Source organism: Rhincodon typus, chromosome 2, assembly GCF_021869965.1.
Source record: "Rhincodon typus isolate 14 chromosome 2, sRhiTyp1.1, whole genome shotgun sequence".
In the NCBI taxonomy this organism is placed as follows: domain Eukaryota; kingdom Metazoa; phylum Chordata; class Chondrichthyes; order Orectolobiformes; family Rhincodontidae; genus Rhincodon; species Rhincodon typus.
Window position 1 is genome coordinate 77052224 of NC_063333.1, and position 16946 is coordinate 77069169.

The 16946-nt window shown below is 39.7% G+C and overlaps 1 protein-coding gene across 3 annotated transcripts in view; it reads right to left on the reverse strand.

Moving 5' to 3' along the window:
* LOC109935053 (von Willebrand factor D and EGF domain-containing protein-like) overlaps nt 1-16946 on the reverse strand; it is a 196979-nt gene that overhangs the window by 99270 nt on the left and 80763 nt on the right. For all 3 annotated transcript variants that reach the window (XM_048616980.1, XM_048616988.1, XM_048616973.1), the window contains 3 exons: nt 15067-15156; nt 4989-5133; nt 1642-1865 (listed from right to left, as the gene is read on the reverse strand). In XM_048616980.1, the coding sequence (XP_048472937.1) occupies nt 1642-1865; nt 4989-5133; nt 15067-15156 (459 nt within the window). The remainder of the gene's footprint in view (nt 1-1641; nt 1866-4988; nt 5134-15066; nt 15157-16946) is intronic.

Genomic DNA, 16946 nt, shown 5'->3' on the forward strand with positions numbered 1-16946 from the left:
CACACTGTGTTAGCTCGGACTCCAGCATCGGCAGTTCCTACTGTCTCTACTCTAAAGCAGTGTTGCCCAATACATTATTCATACTGTAGCAAATTGGAAATACAGATTTGCTGAATTGCATTCTTGATTCATAAATTAAAATTTAATTGACACCATACCAGTATTCTGTAGAGATGCGTACAATGCTTTTTTGTACTATTTGATAAAATTATAAGATAAAAAGTAAAATTTACACAACATTTTTGATTATTGTGAATAATTTAATTCCTCAATTACTGCATGGTGGTAGATTTTTAAGTAAATGCCCAGGTGACATATATCCACCTATACTGTAGGCATTCTTTACAAAAAAATGGCAGCATCTGAAAACCCAGGTTATGCATTCAGAGGTTTTTCAAACTTGATCCCATGTGATTCATAGTATACTAGATAGATCACTACTTTTATATCATTCTTGCTTTTACAAACCAGAGTGTTGATCTCATTATATTTAGTTTGCATATTTGATTGCCAACATTGGAAATGCCAATTACTTTCTCTTCCTATTGGGAAACATTTTCCGTGTAAAATTTTGTCAGCCACACCAGGAGAAACCAGGCCAATTAAAATGTCCCTGCATAAACGCATTCTGTGCTTCCCTATAAACAAATTAGACAATTTACTAAGCAAGTGATGGCTTAGCACATCTAGCTTTGGAGAATGTACTCGGGCAGCCCAGTCCACTAATGTAACATTTTATATTTTGGAAGACCAGTATTTAGATGTATGGCATTGAACCAAAATTCTTAACAACGCATACATGGACAAACTTAAAATTTTGAAATCAACACTTAAATCAACTTCAGCTCAGTGGAAGAGTTATTTCCTGCTTGGCCTGGTTTTATTTTGACCAATGAAAAGTGTTACATCCTCTCCAAAAAAATCATTAAAGACGTCTCAAATTGCCATAAGAGACAACAGCAAAGTTTTAAAGAAAACACTTCTGATTGCGTTTTCTGCATAACAGTATGACTCTAACACAGACTAAACTTTTTTTTGAGCTTCACCTTATCTCCTACTTTTGAAGTTTGCCCATGTTATTTACATCCCTTTTGTAAATACAGTTTGTTATTCAATCTGGTTGCATCATTGACAGCTGACAATCATGAGCATTTATAGAACAGTGCAGAATTAATCAGAACAAAACGGGAGTACACTTATTCTGTTTGGTGTATCTAAATCACTGTGACTATCTGTCTGAATTTAGAGAAGAGGCATCTTTCATACTATCCTTGTATTAGCTTCAGCATGTTTTGGAAGAACGATTGCCAATTTTTAAAAAATGAATCCAATTTTTTTTAATTCATACTTAAAATCTCAGTAGGCCTTCCAACATTTACTTGCATTCCCCTTTAATTTGAAGAACGTTAGTCCTTTAGTGGCTCATCATGATATATGAATACAACTATAAATAAAATTACAAAAAGTACATCTTAATACATACATGGAGGTGAATTTCTGCAAGGACTCTCTTAGTTAATCACTAGAGCAATTAGTAGTTGACAGTGAAAGACAGACCATTCAAATTCCTTCTCCTGCAGAAATTCATCCTTCCATATCTCACATGGTTAATATACCATTGGCAAACAGAGTTTTTACAACCTGAATTGGTTCTGGGATGTAACTGTTCCATAAGAAGTTGTCAGTGGCTATGGGCCATGATGTAATTTCAGTCACGCTGTCACCATCCTGCGCAAAATCAGTCACTGCTGTATAGTAAACAGATGATCGGGAACATGCACCTTGATTGCAAGGTGCTTGGAGTAGGTCCACATGACATGAAGAAAGGACAAGATTTGACCCTGAATATCCAACATTTTGTACATCTAGGTATGAATGAGAATTAAATTAAACATTTTATGAGACGTGTTTTCCAGTTTTGTTTGCATTATAAGTGAAACATGCAGAGAAATCTCTATGTTTGGAGGAAATGGTCTTGTATTGGTGAAGATGTGAACTAGCTGCACTGGAAGGACGGACATTACAAATCAAAGTTTGATAATAGGTCTAGAACATTATGGCCTCAAAACCCCTAATAATTTACTTCAGCAGATAAAATGTATAAATGAGCACCAGTTATCCTAAGGAAATATCAGCTTACAAAGTTGATTTTTATCTCAGGGTGAGAATGGAGCAGGCAGGAGGGCAGAAATTTGCCATCCATATAGTTTAGCAGCTAAGTTAGAGGGGTCTATACTGGGAGATTTCGCTGAACAAAATTACACAGGAGCAACAGCAGGGAGATTCAACAGCCCAGCAATTTTAGTCTGCAGCGAGTCTGCATTCTACTTCTGTTTGCCAGCCAATAGAAGGCTGAAGGCTGTCCACTTCCCTTTCTCAGTGCATTTGAATGTCTGTTAGGCTGTGTAGAGGGCACCAGTTCTAACTTGTATGGGTCATTTGGAATGAAGCAAAATTAAAGCAGTCAACCATGGTATATGTGGAGACCAGCCACTCTCATAGCACCAGACTATAATACCTCTTCATAATACAGCCTTTGGTGGCAGCTCTGACAGCTTTAATGACAACTACTGGCACTCAATTCTGGATTTCAATCTCTCCTCCAGTTTCCACAGATGATAGAAAATAAATTTAGGGACTTACCATCTGTCACGCTCTGTTTGGAAACAATTATTAGAAAGAGAAATAGAATTCAAAAACAAACCAAATCAAGGTGCATCATAGGAAATCTACAAAATATCCTCTCCCAGGATGACAACATGTCCATTCCCCCATCAGCCTGTCAAACAGTGTAATGTTGAAACTAGGCAACAAATTGAAGCATACACTAGATGGCTGTGATCCAATCAACAGACAGTGAACCCCAAGGCAAAAGCTTTTCAAGGTTAAACATCTCAAGCGCTTTGAGTGTATAACCAGCAGGCTTTGGCATCCAAGTTGTAGCTGCTGGAGTAATACCTTGTCGTGGCATCAATTGTTGGACATTGTGGAGAATTAATGAGTAACAAATGAACTGACCTGTATAATCATAACCAGTCATGCTGCAACAGGGTATGAAGGTAAATAAGAAAACTATGAGGAGATGATCCTACAAGGCGATAGAGCTAATGTTGCCCTAGTCACCTAAGTGAATAATGTAAAACATTAGTGGTGACATGGGCTAGATGGATTTCTAAGTTAGCTAGTTGACAATAAAGTGTTCTTGACATGATCAGAGAACAGAGAATTAATGTGGTCTTATCTGCACACTGTATATTTAACTAGGCAAATTGGAGTGCACATAGGAGGATGGTCAAGTTTGCTGGAGAGCCAGAAAGGGAGAAGACCCTGAAGCTATTGTTAAGTGACATAAACATGATCCTCCATATTATTTATGAATAAAGCCTGTTGTGCATACTACACTATAATGCAACGATACACAAAATATGAACAAAGTGTAGAAGGAAGGAGACTAACTAACAGTTGATTCACCAGAATGGTAACATAGCATGCAAATCAGACTCTGGAGGTTTGGAAAAGGGTGCCATTTACTTTGACAACTTGCTTTTACACAACTGAAAAATGAAGTGTCTCAGACTTGATAGTTGCCCAAATTCTTTAATTAGCGTTTATGTGACAATAGCCAGTGAAGTGATACCAGTCCTCATACAGGTATTCAAGGTAAGGATATTGGAGTGTATAAAGATTATGTATGATGGTTGGATGAAGTCTCAATCTAGAGAGGAAGATGGTGCCATAGTGGTCATGTGATTGGATTAGTGAACCAGAGGCCAACCTAATGTTCACTATAGTTTGAGGAATTTAAATTCAAATCAATTACATGTGGAATTGAAGGAAAGTTTCATGGTCATTACTGAGATTATCTTTGACTGTAACAAATATCCATGTGGCTCATTAGTCTGCTTTAGGGAAGGAAATTTGCATTCTTATTCAGTCTGCTTGAAATTTTTTTTATAAACACACTATTTGTGATATAGCTGCAAGTTCATGGATGGAGTCAATTATTCTCTACACCAGAGGGAAACCTGTGATGCCAATGAAGCCCAAAACTTTGTGTTCCTGCTTTGCTGCCTCCGTGAGAAAATGTTGCATTAAATAACATTAGTGGAACCTGCATTTAGTACCTGCTTAACGCAAAAATAAAGTATGGCTTGACTGGCATTGGTTGATGCCACCTGTAATGACCCAGTTGTGTTGAAATTCAGAGCCATGGACATCTTCAGTGCTACAAACATGAAAGGTACAACCTATTCCTGAGTTATAGTTGGTGCTACAGCATTGGCACTGACTCCCTCATAAAGCAGAGCTGGCAAGACACATTGTTCTTTCAGTTAATTATGGAGCAAAGTTTTGTTCTCATATAAGCATATTACATCAGGCCTCCAGTGCCTCTTTTTCCATGTCATCTTCCTCTGGAAGATGTAAGTCTCTGTCCACTGTTTCGTTTTCTTCCACCTTATCCTCCAATAATATGAGGCAGCACATCTGTGCTGCCTGAGACATTTACACACCATGGGTAGAAATCATGCTGCAGCTCCCATATTTGAACTCAGCTGGAGCAGTCAATGCTGCCAAAACTGTACTTAGAAACTCCCTAGCAATCTAAAATGACTAACTTGAGACTAAGCCGAATGCAGCTGAGGGTCTTTTAAGTAAAATTTGTACAGTGTCCTTCCTGACTGCTGCTACCAAGGATTTGAAGGTGAGTTTTAGAATTAGTGAACATTGCACTCCATCTGCTCAGATCACTTGCTCCAAGAAATCGATACAGTAGTCTGTGTCGCATTTGGCTTGGAACATGACATGACAGAGAATGTTTTTAACCAGGCACTGGATCATAATTCTTATACATGCATTTGATTCTCCTTTCAAGCTGGCCAAATAGCCCATGAGAAAGATTTTCAGCACAATTTGGGTAAAGTAATTTTGTGAATTAATTTTGTGAAAATTCTGAAACTGAGAAATAAGAGTCGACTGAAATTGCTTACCTTGATTAGCTGTGTTCAGTATAATTGTGAGTTTACATTCATCTTTAGTCTGACTGGATTCAGAGCAAGGGATTGGTACTGTACTCTCAATCACCAGTTTGTGTTGCTTTCCATCCTCTGCCACAGTTAAAGCCTCTGGGTGAATCTGCCAATTCATATTACTTGAGTATTAAAGACAGGCCAGAATAATTACACACCACATGCATGCCTGAAAAGTAACATCTTTGTGTCACCAGATTTTGAACCTGATATTTTCTGTTGAAATTAAAATTCAATGTGCACACTGGGAGTTCTATAAATGCAATACATGGGTTGTTAATGTGAAAACATTCATTTAGAGCAGACAGTTACAGATAGATACACAATAATAAAAAATAGTCCAATTAAAAGAACAATGTTAGAGGTATCAAGATTAGAAATTAAGTCTTTTGGGTAGAGTTATTTAAAAGCACAAAAGTCAACTTTATTAATATGTGAGCTGTAAAAACATTTGTGTTGCAAAAGCCGCAGCTTCAAACTGCATGGTTGTTGGCATGGAGATTTCTTGCATTCTTGGTATTTCTTGCCTACAAGATGTGCATTGAGGTGTAATTCATCACATTTTGCTGTGGCATTTTTATGTTGAATTTCACTTTTGAGTACGCTGGAGATGTGAAGAATGGACACCATGAAGAACATGGACACGGTTTTATAGCTATACAAATGCAGGCTACTAAGTGAGGATACATCACATAAAATTGAGTGGTACCTTAATTTACCAGAAGATGGAGGCAGTGAGGTCATGGACCTTAAAAGCTGAGCAGGGGTCCATGCTGTTCAGGCATTCTAAGCTTTGGAAGCCTACTCATCATGGAACTCTACCCCAGACGACTTGTTTCCTCCCTGTCTGCAAAACCGATCCTGTACTCTTGCTTGCTGGGGCCTACCGGACTAGCACCAGTGGAAGATCTAAATTCACCCGACAAACAGGCAATTGTCATTGCCGGTTTCCTGTAGTCTCAGCAGTGGACACCACTTCCATAGGCATTGCTGGGACATGACATTTTTCAATAACTGGATAGCTGGCACCTCTTGGAGGCGTGACCTCTTCATCGATGGGGACAAATGTCTCTTCCTGAGACCCAATGGTCAGAAATCTGTGTTGGGGCAACCAGGTCAACCTGACATTTTAACCAGTGCATGGGACTACTCTCTTGCTCTCAAATTCAGATCCAAATTTTAAATGGGATTTGCTATACGAACATTAACACACAGTAACAAGTAGCAAAGCAAAATACTGGAAATTTGAAAACAGAACTGGTTAGAAATACCCAATAGGTTTGGCAGCAGAGTAGTTTTGCCTAGTTTTCAAATTTTCCTATTCTGTCAGGGACATGTGCCATCGCCACACAGGAGCCACATGTAAATCCTGAGATGTATTGCAACCAAAGAAGATACCAGTCCCTTAAAGTCCGCTGATATGTGACCAAACCCTGCGCATCGTGAAGTTCAATGTCTGTATTATGGCATCAGTCATGATGCCTTCTGTGGCAATGGTTGGACTACAAAGACAATCCAGCAACCACAAAGCTCATGATCCTAGAGTGTAACCCACACATACATAGGCAGCATGCCTGTAATAGGAACCACATTACAGTGTTAAATGTGATCAAGCAGACTATCGAAGTCCATAAATGTTATGTCTGCTGCAGCATAATTTTTGAGAGCTCTGCAATTTTTGCCAAAGTGCACGCCAAGATTTGGCATAGTGTGCTGCAGGCTGTAAATCTTTGCGTCATGAAGGCACAGCCCTTTCCTTCTGGTATGCAGAAAGCAGCACAGAAAAAGAAAGCGAGGAGACAATCAACATATTCTCTTTTTGTTCAGGCTGAGCAGAATCAAGTGATCCCAATTTCGTCTTCACTAACAGTTCCGCAACATTCATTTTCTCTAGTACTGACCATCATGATTTCCTGTTGGTCACAATGCTGAAAAAAAGCCACCACAAAACAAACTTCCAAACTGACCGTATGCAACATTGCATACAAATATCAACCAATCATTCTTGTGTACTCTCTATGTTTGTCCTCTATGAGTCTTTGCCTGTCCTGGTGCCCCTGAATGGCACCACAGCCGCCAGGCTGGTAAACAGCTGCTCACTTTCAGTGCAGTGAGCGCACATGGCCTTGCAGGAAGGATTTTGAGCAGCTTTCACCTTAGAAGGGCCAGCTTCGGACTGCATCAGCTGGTAAACTTTTGAGCTATGTATCTTAAAGGAAAGCTTTGACGTGAAATCAGCATGTGGTGAGACACAGGACACGTGCTAAGAGTGTTTAAATAGGAATAATGTACAGGGTTATGGGGAAAGGGCAGATATTTGGCACTAAGTTATGATGCTCGTTCAGTGCAGAGATAATGGCTGAAATCTACCCCCATTGCACTGTTACAATTATGTGATTCTGTCGCTATAGTGAGACAAGAAGGATGTTCTTGGCTGGATGGCTGATGAGCAACATCAAGATCACTGGCAGCGTGGTAATGGTGGGAGGATAAATGCTGTCATCCTTAGAGAGTAAAGCAGCTGCACATTTCATGTCTACCACTGCCATTCACTGCCAGTGTCTCACCAATCCTAGCAACTGGTTGGAAGACAGCTTGCTGGACCTGCTGTGATATCATGCAAGCCCCTTTGAACAATGCTATCCACAGGTATGATGGCAGCAGTATGAGCTTCCATGGCCAGAAGCTGACCTTGCATGACTTCCATCTGAGCTTCCACTGCAACAAGTAGACACTGGGGAAATTCTGTTTGAGCTGTCATGTAATCTGTGACATTAGATACTGAATTTTGATTGGAGACACAAGTTTTCTCATGGTGTTGGTCTCCACCTCTACTTTGGAAATTTAGGGTCTCAAGCTCCTGCAAACCTCAGTGTCATGTTAATATCAGACTCCTTCATGTTTCTTGAAGTTGACAACAAACATTTCAGCAGATTTTGCCAATGCACCAAGACTTACATTGTGTATGCCGAGGTCTTTGCCTGGTGGTTTTCCCAAAGTCCATTTGAATCCTTTGCAGCACAATCTATATGCAATCTCAAGTACTGGCAAACTAATACTTACACTCCCTTGGCTCCTAGTCTGGCTCCAGGTTACAGAAGCCTGGTGTTTCATTCCATGCTGAGCTTATGTCTAAGCTGTATGTTTGTGGAGTATCAATGCCTGAAATGGTTACTGAGTATGAGAACTGAGTATAATAACATTTCTTCTTCATTACTGTCTTCCTGCACTTCCAACTTTTGATATTCCCTCACTGTCAGCCAGTTTGTAGCTCTTGCATATCTGAAAAAAGGGACAAGAATAGTCTTGCGATGAGGAGGAAAAGCTTATGCAGTTTGTAAATCATAAGCATTCGTGGGATTGGGCAAAATCTAATTGGAGCATAATTAGTAATGAGGGTACCATCATCTTTCATGGTTCTAGCTTATCTGCTGGCCACAGCTTCAGTGATGGCTCCTCTAATGACAACAAACGTAGTCTCCTCCATGGGTTAAGGGCACATAGCTATGCTTGCCCCAAGCATTAGGTGTCGTAAAAGAGTGAGCATTGTATCAGTGAAAGTGGCACAATGTATTTGGGTGATCTGCTTGTGAAAGGTATACAGTTGGTGATATGTGCAAAGAAGGAGATGTGGACATGAGGCTCTCCTCCAGCAAAGCTAAGCGTGAGAGGTGGAAATGAAACTATTAATGACAACCCACAGCTCATTAATAAAGATTGCTGGGAGCTGAATGAAGGAGTGTTTGTGAGGGTTGTTGTTGTGAAGATATGAAATTTGAAGTTGAATTAACTGACTTGACCACTTCTGCGAGGTCATTAAATATCTTGCAGCATTTTATCCAGGTTCGATTCCTACCATTGATTGCCATTGCCAAAACAGAGTGATGTATGCAGCAGGGGATGTCAGACCAGGTGTTAGGTCCAGCACTGGAGGAGGAGGAGGGGTGCATGTAAGGCTTGGAGCCAAGGTTGAAGTTGAGCTCTGTCAGGTCATAGGGTAGGGGTAGGGGCAGAAAGCATGCAGGTGAAAGACTTGAATCAAGGAAGTGGAAGAGATTGTGGGGGAGGGGATTTTCGTGGGAATGGGGTGTGGGTGGGAGGGGGGAGTCAATACTGAGTCAGGGATTCACAGGAATGTAGGAGAAATAGGCCCATTCAGTTCCTAGAGGTTGTTCCACCATCCTAAGTCATGACCAATTAATTACCTCAATGCCATATTCCCACATGATACCCATATCCCTTGATGTTATTAAGATCATTGGAAACCAGAAATACATCGAACCTCTGTCTTTAGCATTTTAAAAGACAAATGTCTGGTGGGAGTTCGGTGCCACTAGCTTGGCCAGCATTTATTACATACCCCTAATTGCCATGAGAAAGGTAGTTATGAGCATCTTTCTTAAACAGCTGCAGTCTTTGAGATGGTGGATGGAGTGCTGTTTGGAATGGATTTCCAGAATATGACCCAGTGACAGGGAAGGAATGGCAATGCATTTTCAATCAGGATTGATTGGCTTGCGGTGGAAATTGCAGATGTTGGTGTTCCGATGTTTCTGCTGTCCTTGGCCTTTTTGGTGGCAGAAGACACTGGTTTAGAAGGCTCTGTTGGAAGAGTCTTGATAAGAACTGCTTCTTATGGTACAAATTGCTGCCACTAACTTTTGGTGGTGAAGGGAGTGAATGTTGAAAGTGGTAGATGTGTTACTGTTCTAGCAATTTGCTTTGTCCTATACAGTGCCATGCTTCTTGAGTGTTGTTGGAGCTGCACTCACCCAGTATTCCATCACATTCCTAACTTGTGCCTTGTGGATCATAGACTTTGGGGAGGCTGGAAGGGAATTATTCACTGCAGGATTCCTGGCCTCAGACCTTCTTATACAGTCACAGTGCGTATGTGGCTACTCCACTTCAGTTTCAAAGTCAATGGTAACCCCCAGGAATTTAACTGTGGGGTATTCAGCAATAGTAATTGTAATGCCATTGAATGTCAAGGTGTAATGGTTAGATTCTCCTTCTGTGTGGTGCAAATGTTACTTGCCTTTTCCAGTCTATGGGTTGATGTTGTCCAGATCTTGCTTTTTACAATGAAGCTTTTACCATCTTCTAAGGGAGAGAATTCCAAAGATTCGCCATCGTTAGAGTGAGGTACCACCTCCTCATGGCAGTCCAAAAATGCTTTCCTTCTATTTGGGATTGTGATCTCGATTCAAGAACCCAAAACCCTACTTTGTCTACTCACTTAAGAATCTTGTAAGTTTCTACAAAAACACTTCTCATGCTTCTGAGCTCAAGAAGACAAGCCCAGCCTCAACAACCTTTCCTAATGGTATCTGGTATTCCTGTTTTCCCATGGCTCAGGTAATAATCTTGAGATTACCACCTTGCAGGCTCTGTTTTTCTATTCAGCTGCTATTTAAATTGTTTTCACAGAACATCATTTCTGGTCCTAGCGATGTTGTTGGTACCAACACGGATGACGAAAATTGGATCGCTCCTCTCTCACTCCAAGTTTCTATTTCACCCTTGGATGTCATGAATCCTAGCATCAGGCAGGTAACTCAGCCTTTGGAACACATGCCACAGGATGCAGAGAACTTTGTCTATCTTTCTAATTATACGATCCCTTACCACTGTTCTGTTCCTATTTACTCCTTCACTCAAATGGCTCCCTGTACCACGGTGCTGTGGTCAGTTCGAACATTTTTCATTCAGTCTTCACTGTCTTCCACAGAGTTTGCAGGAAACTTGGAACTGTTGGGCAATTGCAGGGGCTACTTGAACACTACGCCCTGGGTCTCTATATTTGCTATACCCACAGTCACAGCATCCAGATCACCAAACCAATTTGAATGGCCTAATCTGAGAAGTGCGACTAACATTTTGGACCAAAAGATTCCAGATAGCTTTCACACTTTATGAGGTGGTGCAATCTCTGCTGCTTGGACTCCAGCTCAACTCTGATCCAAAATTGCTTGAGCTGTAAACATTTACTACAGATGTGTTCACCTTGGTGTCAAGCTCTCCCACATGTTGTAGCAATATTACATGATACATCCTGCCATAACCAGTGTATTTTTTCTAAGTCATTAATTCATTAGTCTGGTATCAATGCTCTTTGCAACAAAAAAAAAATCACATTTGCTGCTTTCCTGCACTTGCGCCACATTACTCCACCACAGGTCTCCCTGCAGGTAAGCCTATTGATCTGTACCTTTATGTGCACCACTCACTGTGGAGACTTTACTACTTGCAGTAAACTTTACTTAAAGCACCTCTTTTCCCTGTGCACCAAATTCCCACTTTGGACCAAATTCCATATATACTCACTCAGCCCCTGGCTCACTCAGGAGAAGTCTCCCTCACACAAAATCGCATTTAAGAGAGATTAATGTGCAAAATTAAAGCACATGAAATTGGTGGTAACATATTGGCATAGACTGAAAATCAGTAAGCACACAGGAAACAGACAATAGGAATAAATATGTGATAACAAGGTGTAGAGCTGAATGAACACAGCAGGCCAAGCAGCATCAGAGGAGCAGGAAAGCAATTTCTGAAGAAGGGTCTAGACCCGAAACATCAGCTTTCCTGCTCCTCTGATGTTGCTTGGCCTGCTGTGTTCATCCAGCTCTACACCTTGTTATCTCAGATTCTCCAGCATCGGCAGTTCCTACTATCTCAGGAATAAATATGTGTTTTTTTCAGAAAGAAGGCAGTGACACGGGATAGTGTAGGCATCAGTGCTTGGGTCCCAGCTATTCACAATATATATATCAATGATTTGAACAAGGGAATCAAATGTAATATTTTCAAGTTTGGAAATGACACAAAATTAGGTGGGGTTGTGTGTGTTGAGGAGGATGCAAACAGCCTTCTAGGCAATCCAGACAAGTTGAATGAGTGGGCAAATGCACAGCAGATGCAGTATAACGTAAATAAGTTTGAAGTTTCTACTTTAGTGGTAAAAATAAAATGTTAGGGTATTATTTAAATGACCTTAGATGGGGAAATCCTAATGGAGTCTGGGTATCCTTGTACACCAATCACTAAAAACAAGCATATTAGTAGAGATAGTAAGAACCACCAATGCTGTAGTCAGAGGAACACTGCAGCATCAGAGAAGTAGGAAAGTTGACGTTTCGGGTCGGGACCCTTCTTCAGAAATGGGCCCAGCTCCACACCGTGTAATCTATGTAAGTACTGCAAGCAGTTAAGGAGGCAAATCGTGCATTGGCAATGCAAATGAGTTTGAGGACAGAAGTTGGGGTGTCTCGCTGCAGTAGTCCTTGGTGAGAGAACACTTGGAGCATCATGTGCAGCTTTGGTCTCTTTATCTAAGAAAATAAATAAAACAAACAACTGTGGGTGCTGGAAATCTGAAACAAAAACAGAAATTGCTGGAGAAACTCAGCAGATCTGGCAGCATCTGTAGGAAGAAAGCAGAGTTCATGTTTCAAGTTTTGTGACTCTACATCATAACTAAAGAAAGCTAGGAAAGTAAATATTTGCATTGGGGTGGTGGGGGTGACTTGTGGAACAAAGGATCAAGGTACCACAGGTACGTTATTTTGGACTGAAATTAGGACAAAATTCTTCATTCAGAGAGCAGTGAATCTGTGGAATTCTCATACACAGAAGGCTGTGGAAGATGAGTCATGCGTATCTTTTAGAAAGAGATATATTTCTAGAGGCTAAAACTGTCAAGGGTATGAGGAGAGAGAAGGATAGACATTGGAGATAAAGAATCAGCATGATCATGTTGAATGACATGGAGGGGGTTTGATGACCTACTCCTGTTTCAATTTTCTATGTTTCTATCTATGCTCCAATCGACATCCTCAGAAAACCTGAACAGGTTTTTCAAATATATTTCTCCTTGAAAAAAGCTATGTTGCATCTGCCCTACTTGACCATCATTTGTTATTGTCCAGCTATCACTTCCTTTATAACATTTTCTGACATTTTCCCTTTTAATGACATCAAATTAACAGCTCCGTGTTTTATTCTCTCTTTCTGTATCTCCTTAAATAGTGTGTTACATTTTCTACCTTCTAGTCTGCAAGAACATTTTGAAATGCTAGAGAATTGAGAGAAAACTACTAATATATCCATTATCTCTGCAGTGAGCTCATTCATCGCTCTGGAATGGTAGTTAATCTGATATAGGGAACATATCAATTTTCACTCCAATTACCTTTTTTGAGTACTCCCCCTGTATTAATACTAATTTCTTTCAGTTCTTCATTTTCATAAGTTTCATAAGGGGCAGCACAGTGGCTCAGTGGTTAGCACTGCTGCCTCACAGCACCAAGTTCAATTCCACCCTCGGGCAACTGTCTGCGTGGAGTTTGCACATTCTTCCCCTGTCTGCCTGTGGGTTTCCTCTGGGTCCTCCAGTTTCCTCCCACAGTCCAAAAATGTGTAAGTTAGGTGGGTGGCTATGCTGAATTGCACCTAGTGTCCAGAGTTGTGCAGGCAAGGTGGATTAGCCATGGGAAATGCAGGGTCACAGGGATAGGGTAGCTGGTGGGTCTGGGTGGATGCTCTTCTGTAAGGGTCAGTATGGACTCGATGGGCCAAATGGGTTGCTTCCATACTGTAGGGATTCTATGAAGTTTCTTGGGTCCTTAGTATTTGTGTCATTTTGTGGGTTCTTCCATGAAGACACAAAGTAATTGTTTAATTACTCTGCCATTTCCCTATTCTCTATTATAAATTTCCCTATTATCTATAATGTACCCATGTTTGTTCATACTAATCTTCCTTCTCACATACCTATAAGAATTGTTTATAGTCTTAATCTTATAGTCTATAATCTTTATGTTAGTCGCCATTTTGCACTCATTTTCCTTTTCCCCTCATTACAGGTTTCTTTTACTCGTTCTTTGCTAAATTCTAAATTGTTTCCAGTCTCAACCTTATCAGCCATTTCCTTTGATTTGATTCAACCATAAATATCTGTTAGCCACAGTTCATTCATCTTTCCTACTGAAATTTTGTACCTCAGAGGAACGTATATTTGTTGAAGACCACGTGCTAAGTTTTCCTATTCTTTGGTGACAGTCATGGTGGATAATCCAACACAGTCCATTTTTGATTTTCTTCACACAAGCTTCCATTCTCTATCTTGTTAACTGGCCTCTCCGCTGCCCATGTCATGAATTCATGAGGCAGGAGAGCTCAATGCTCAAGAAAATTACATTTGTGTTCATTAACTTTTTTCTCTTCACATACTCATAGAAGCTTGTTCTTGGCAAGCTTATTCTCACACTCTATTTCCCCCCTCTTAATCAATCCTTTAGATTTCAGTAAAGAAACACAAAATTGCTCCCAATTGTTAGGTCTGCTGCTTTTTTTAAAGCCAGCTGCATGCCCTTTCTTTTGATCTAATACCACCCCTAACTTCCCTTGTTAGCCATATCAATCCATCTTTCTCATTTTATGTTTGTACCAGACAGGAATGAACAATTGTTCCAGATCATCTGTGCACACTCTAAATGCTTGCCATTGCTTATCTACCATCATTCCTTAAGTAAAGCTCCCTAGTTTATTGGTATCACAGAAATTAGATCTTGAGACCATTAAATCATCTATGCACAGGGGTGTAGCATTTAAGAAATTGCAATCGTAAAAACTTTTCCAAATGGGATTTCAGCAGAAATACTTGAGGGTAATGCAAATGATCCAGAAAATTCACAATCATTATGGTTTCACAGACCCTCAGGATATTCAAGATTTTGTCTCAACTTTTAATCACCAGAGAACTTATTTCATCCACACCTTGAAATTGCAGTCTAATCCATCCAAATTCTATTATGATATGTTTTGGAAGCCACACAATGGGGCAGTTTATTTGTTTTATATCTTGGCAGTTTTCACTGCATTTGTATACTGCCAAAAGTATTTGAATAATCTACTGTCACGCCACAGCATGTTTCTTTCATATCAAATTCATGATGTCTGGCAGAATGCTTGTTAAAAAAGAACTGGGTTAACTGAAGGCTTATTATTACTGGACACGAATATAATTTCTCCATACCTTAACACCAGCAAAAAATTCTTTGCTTTCAGCTGAAGGTCCTTGAATTTCCGGGCTATCCAAGTAGAAACTTAAACACCTGCAGTAAATCTGTGAATTCAAGAATAGATATCGCATGATAATAGATAATACAAGCTCATTACGGGTAAAACAAAAATTAAAAATGGGAGGAAAATTTATTTTTTCATTGCTCAATGAATATCTAGGCAACTGAGGAAAACTGACAAATCCATCAAACAACAAGGCAAGAGTTTTCACTTTTAACATAAAAATCCAGAACTTCTGCTCTAAAGATACAGATTAAGCTGCAGCTCAAATTTCTGCTGACTTTCATTTGCGTAATCCCAATTCACCATTCGCCAATTGGGTAGGACGTGCCAGAATGCAATTGTCTCTTTTATAATTTTTACATTAAAAGTATTCCTTCATGTATTTGTAACTAGTAACCTGGTGCTGTTTTATTGGAATAGATTAATAATTTATTTTCAAGAAGGTGTTCAGTCCTCAAATTGTATGTCACCTCAATTAAAATAACTGAAAATTACTAAAAAGAGGAACCATTTAATAGTTTCATTGACATACACTAGACAGTTTCTTAAGAAATTAAATACTTGTTCGTATGAGCACTCTTCTAAAATACACCTAACGTTTATGCATTCCAAAGCACAATTGTGACAACAGTGTAATCAATCAAATGTCTCACTTCCAACTGGGAGCTTGACCAGTTTTGTGGGCAGATCCTGGCCCAGGCAAACTGGAAAATAAATGAATGGAAATGCTTGTTGTAAACACTAATTCAGGTTGCTTGGGGCACATCTTATAAAAGATTTAAAATTCCCCAATCTTCATGCCTCATTTTGCCAAATCCACTCCAAGTGCTACTACTATTTGTGAAAATAAGCAGAAACTCTACACCCGATGTTTAATAAGAGGAAAACTACTAAAATCAAATTCCACACTTTGAAATTATGTCCAAGTTGCTGCCTCTGTGAGACTGATTTTCAGCTGAGAAACATTATATTTTGTAAAACAAGTATTATGGCATTGTAGTTAATATTACTGTTAAAAAAAACCCGAGACCCGACTTACTGATCCCAGAGACATACACTCAAATTTGACCACAGCAGCCGAGAAATTTAAATTCAGTCAAAATTATAAATTGTTCAATTAATAAAACTGAATAAAAAGCTAATTTCAATGATGCTGACTAGAAAACTATCAGATTGTTGTAAAATGTATTTAACTCACCAATGTTGTTTCAGGCATACCAAAAAGTGAGGCATTGGCCTGGTGAAGCTACAGCACAGGACTATATACATGATAAACAGTGGAAGCTGCATGTTACAAACAAATCTAAATAATCCCACAATCAACTCTACAGATCAAAGCTTTGCGATCCTCTGCCACATGCAAGCTAGTGAACAATTAAATAAATAACAGAAGAAGCAAGCTCAACGAACTTCTCAAACTTCAATTATCAATCACAGAACCCAATAGTGCCTAAGCAACAAGACAAGATTGAAACATTTGCAACCATCTACAGCCGGAAGTGCAACAATTATCTCAGCTACCTCCTAAGGTCACATCATTATAGAAGACATTGTTAAGCTAATACGATTCCCTCCATATGATATCATGAAGCAGTCTGATGTCCTGGATACTGCAAAGTCTTTTGCAACAACAGCCCAGCTATAATGCTGAAAATTTGGGTTCCAGAACTCGCCAAGCTATTCTATTACAGCACAACACTGATATCGACGTGGAAAATTGCCCAGCTATGTCCTGCCTACAAACAGTAGGACACATCCAATCCAGGCAAGTATTCCTCTATCGTTCCACTTTATATTATCAAAGTGATTCATCAGTACTATCAAGCAGTA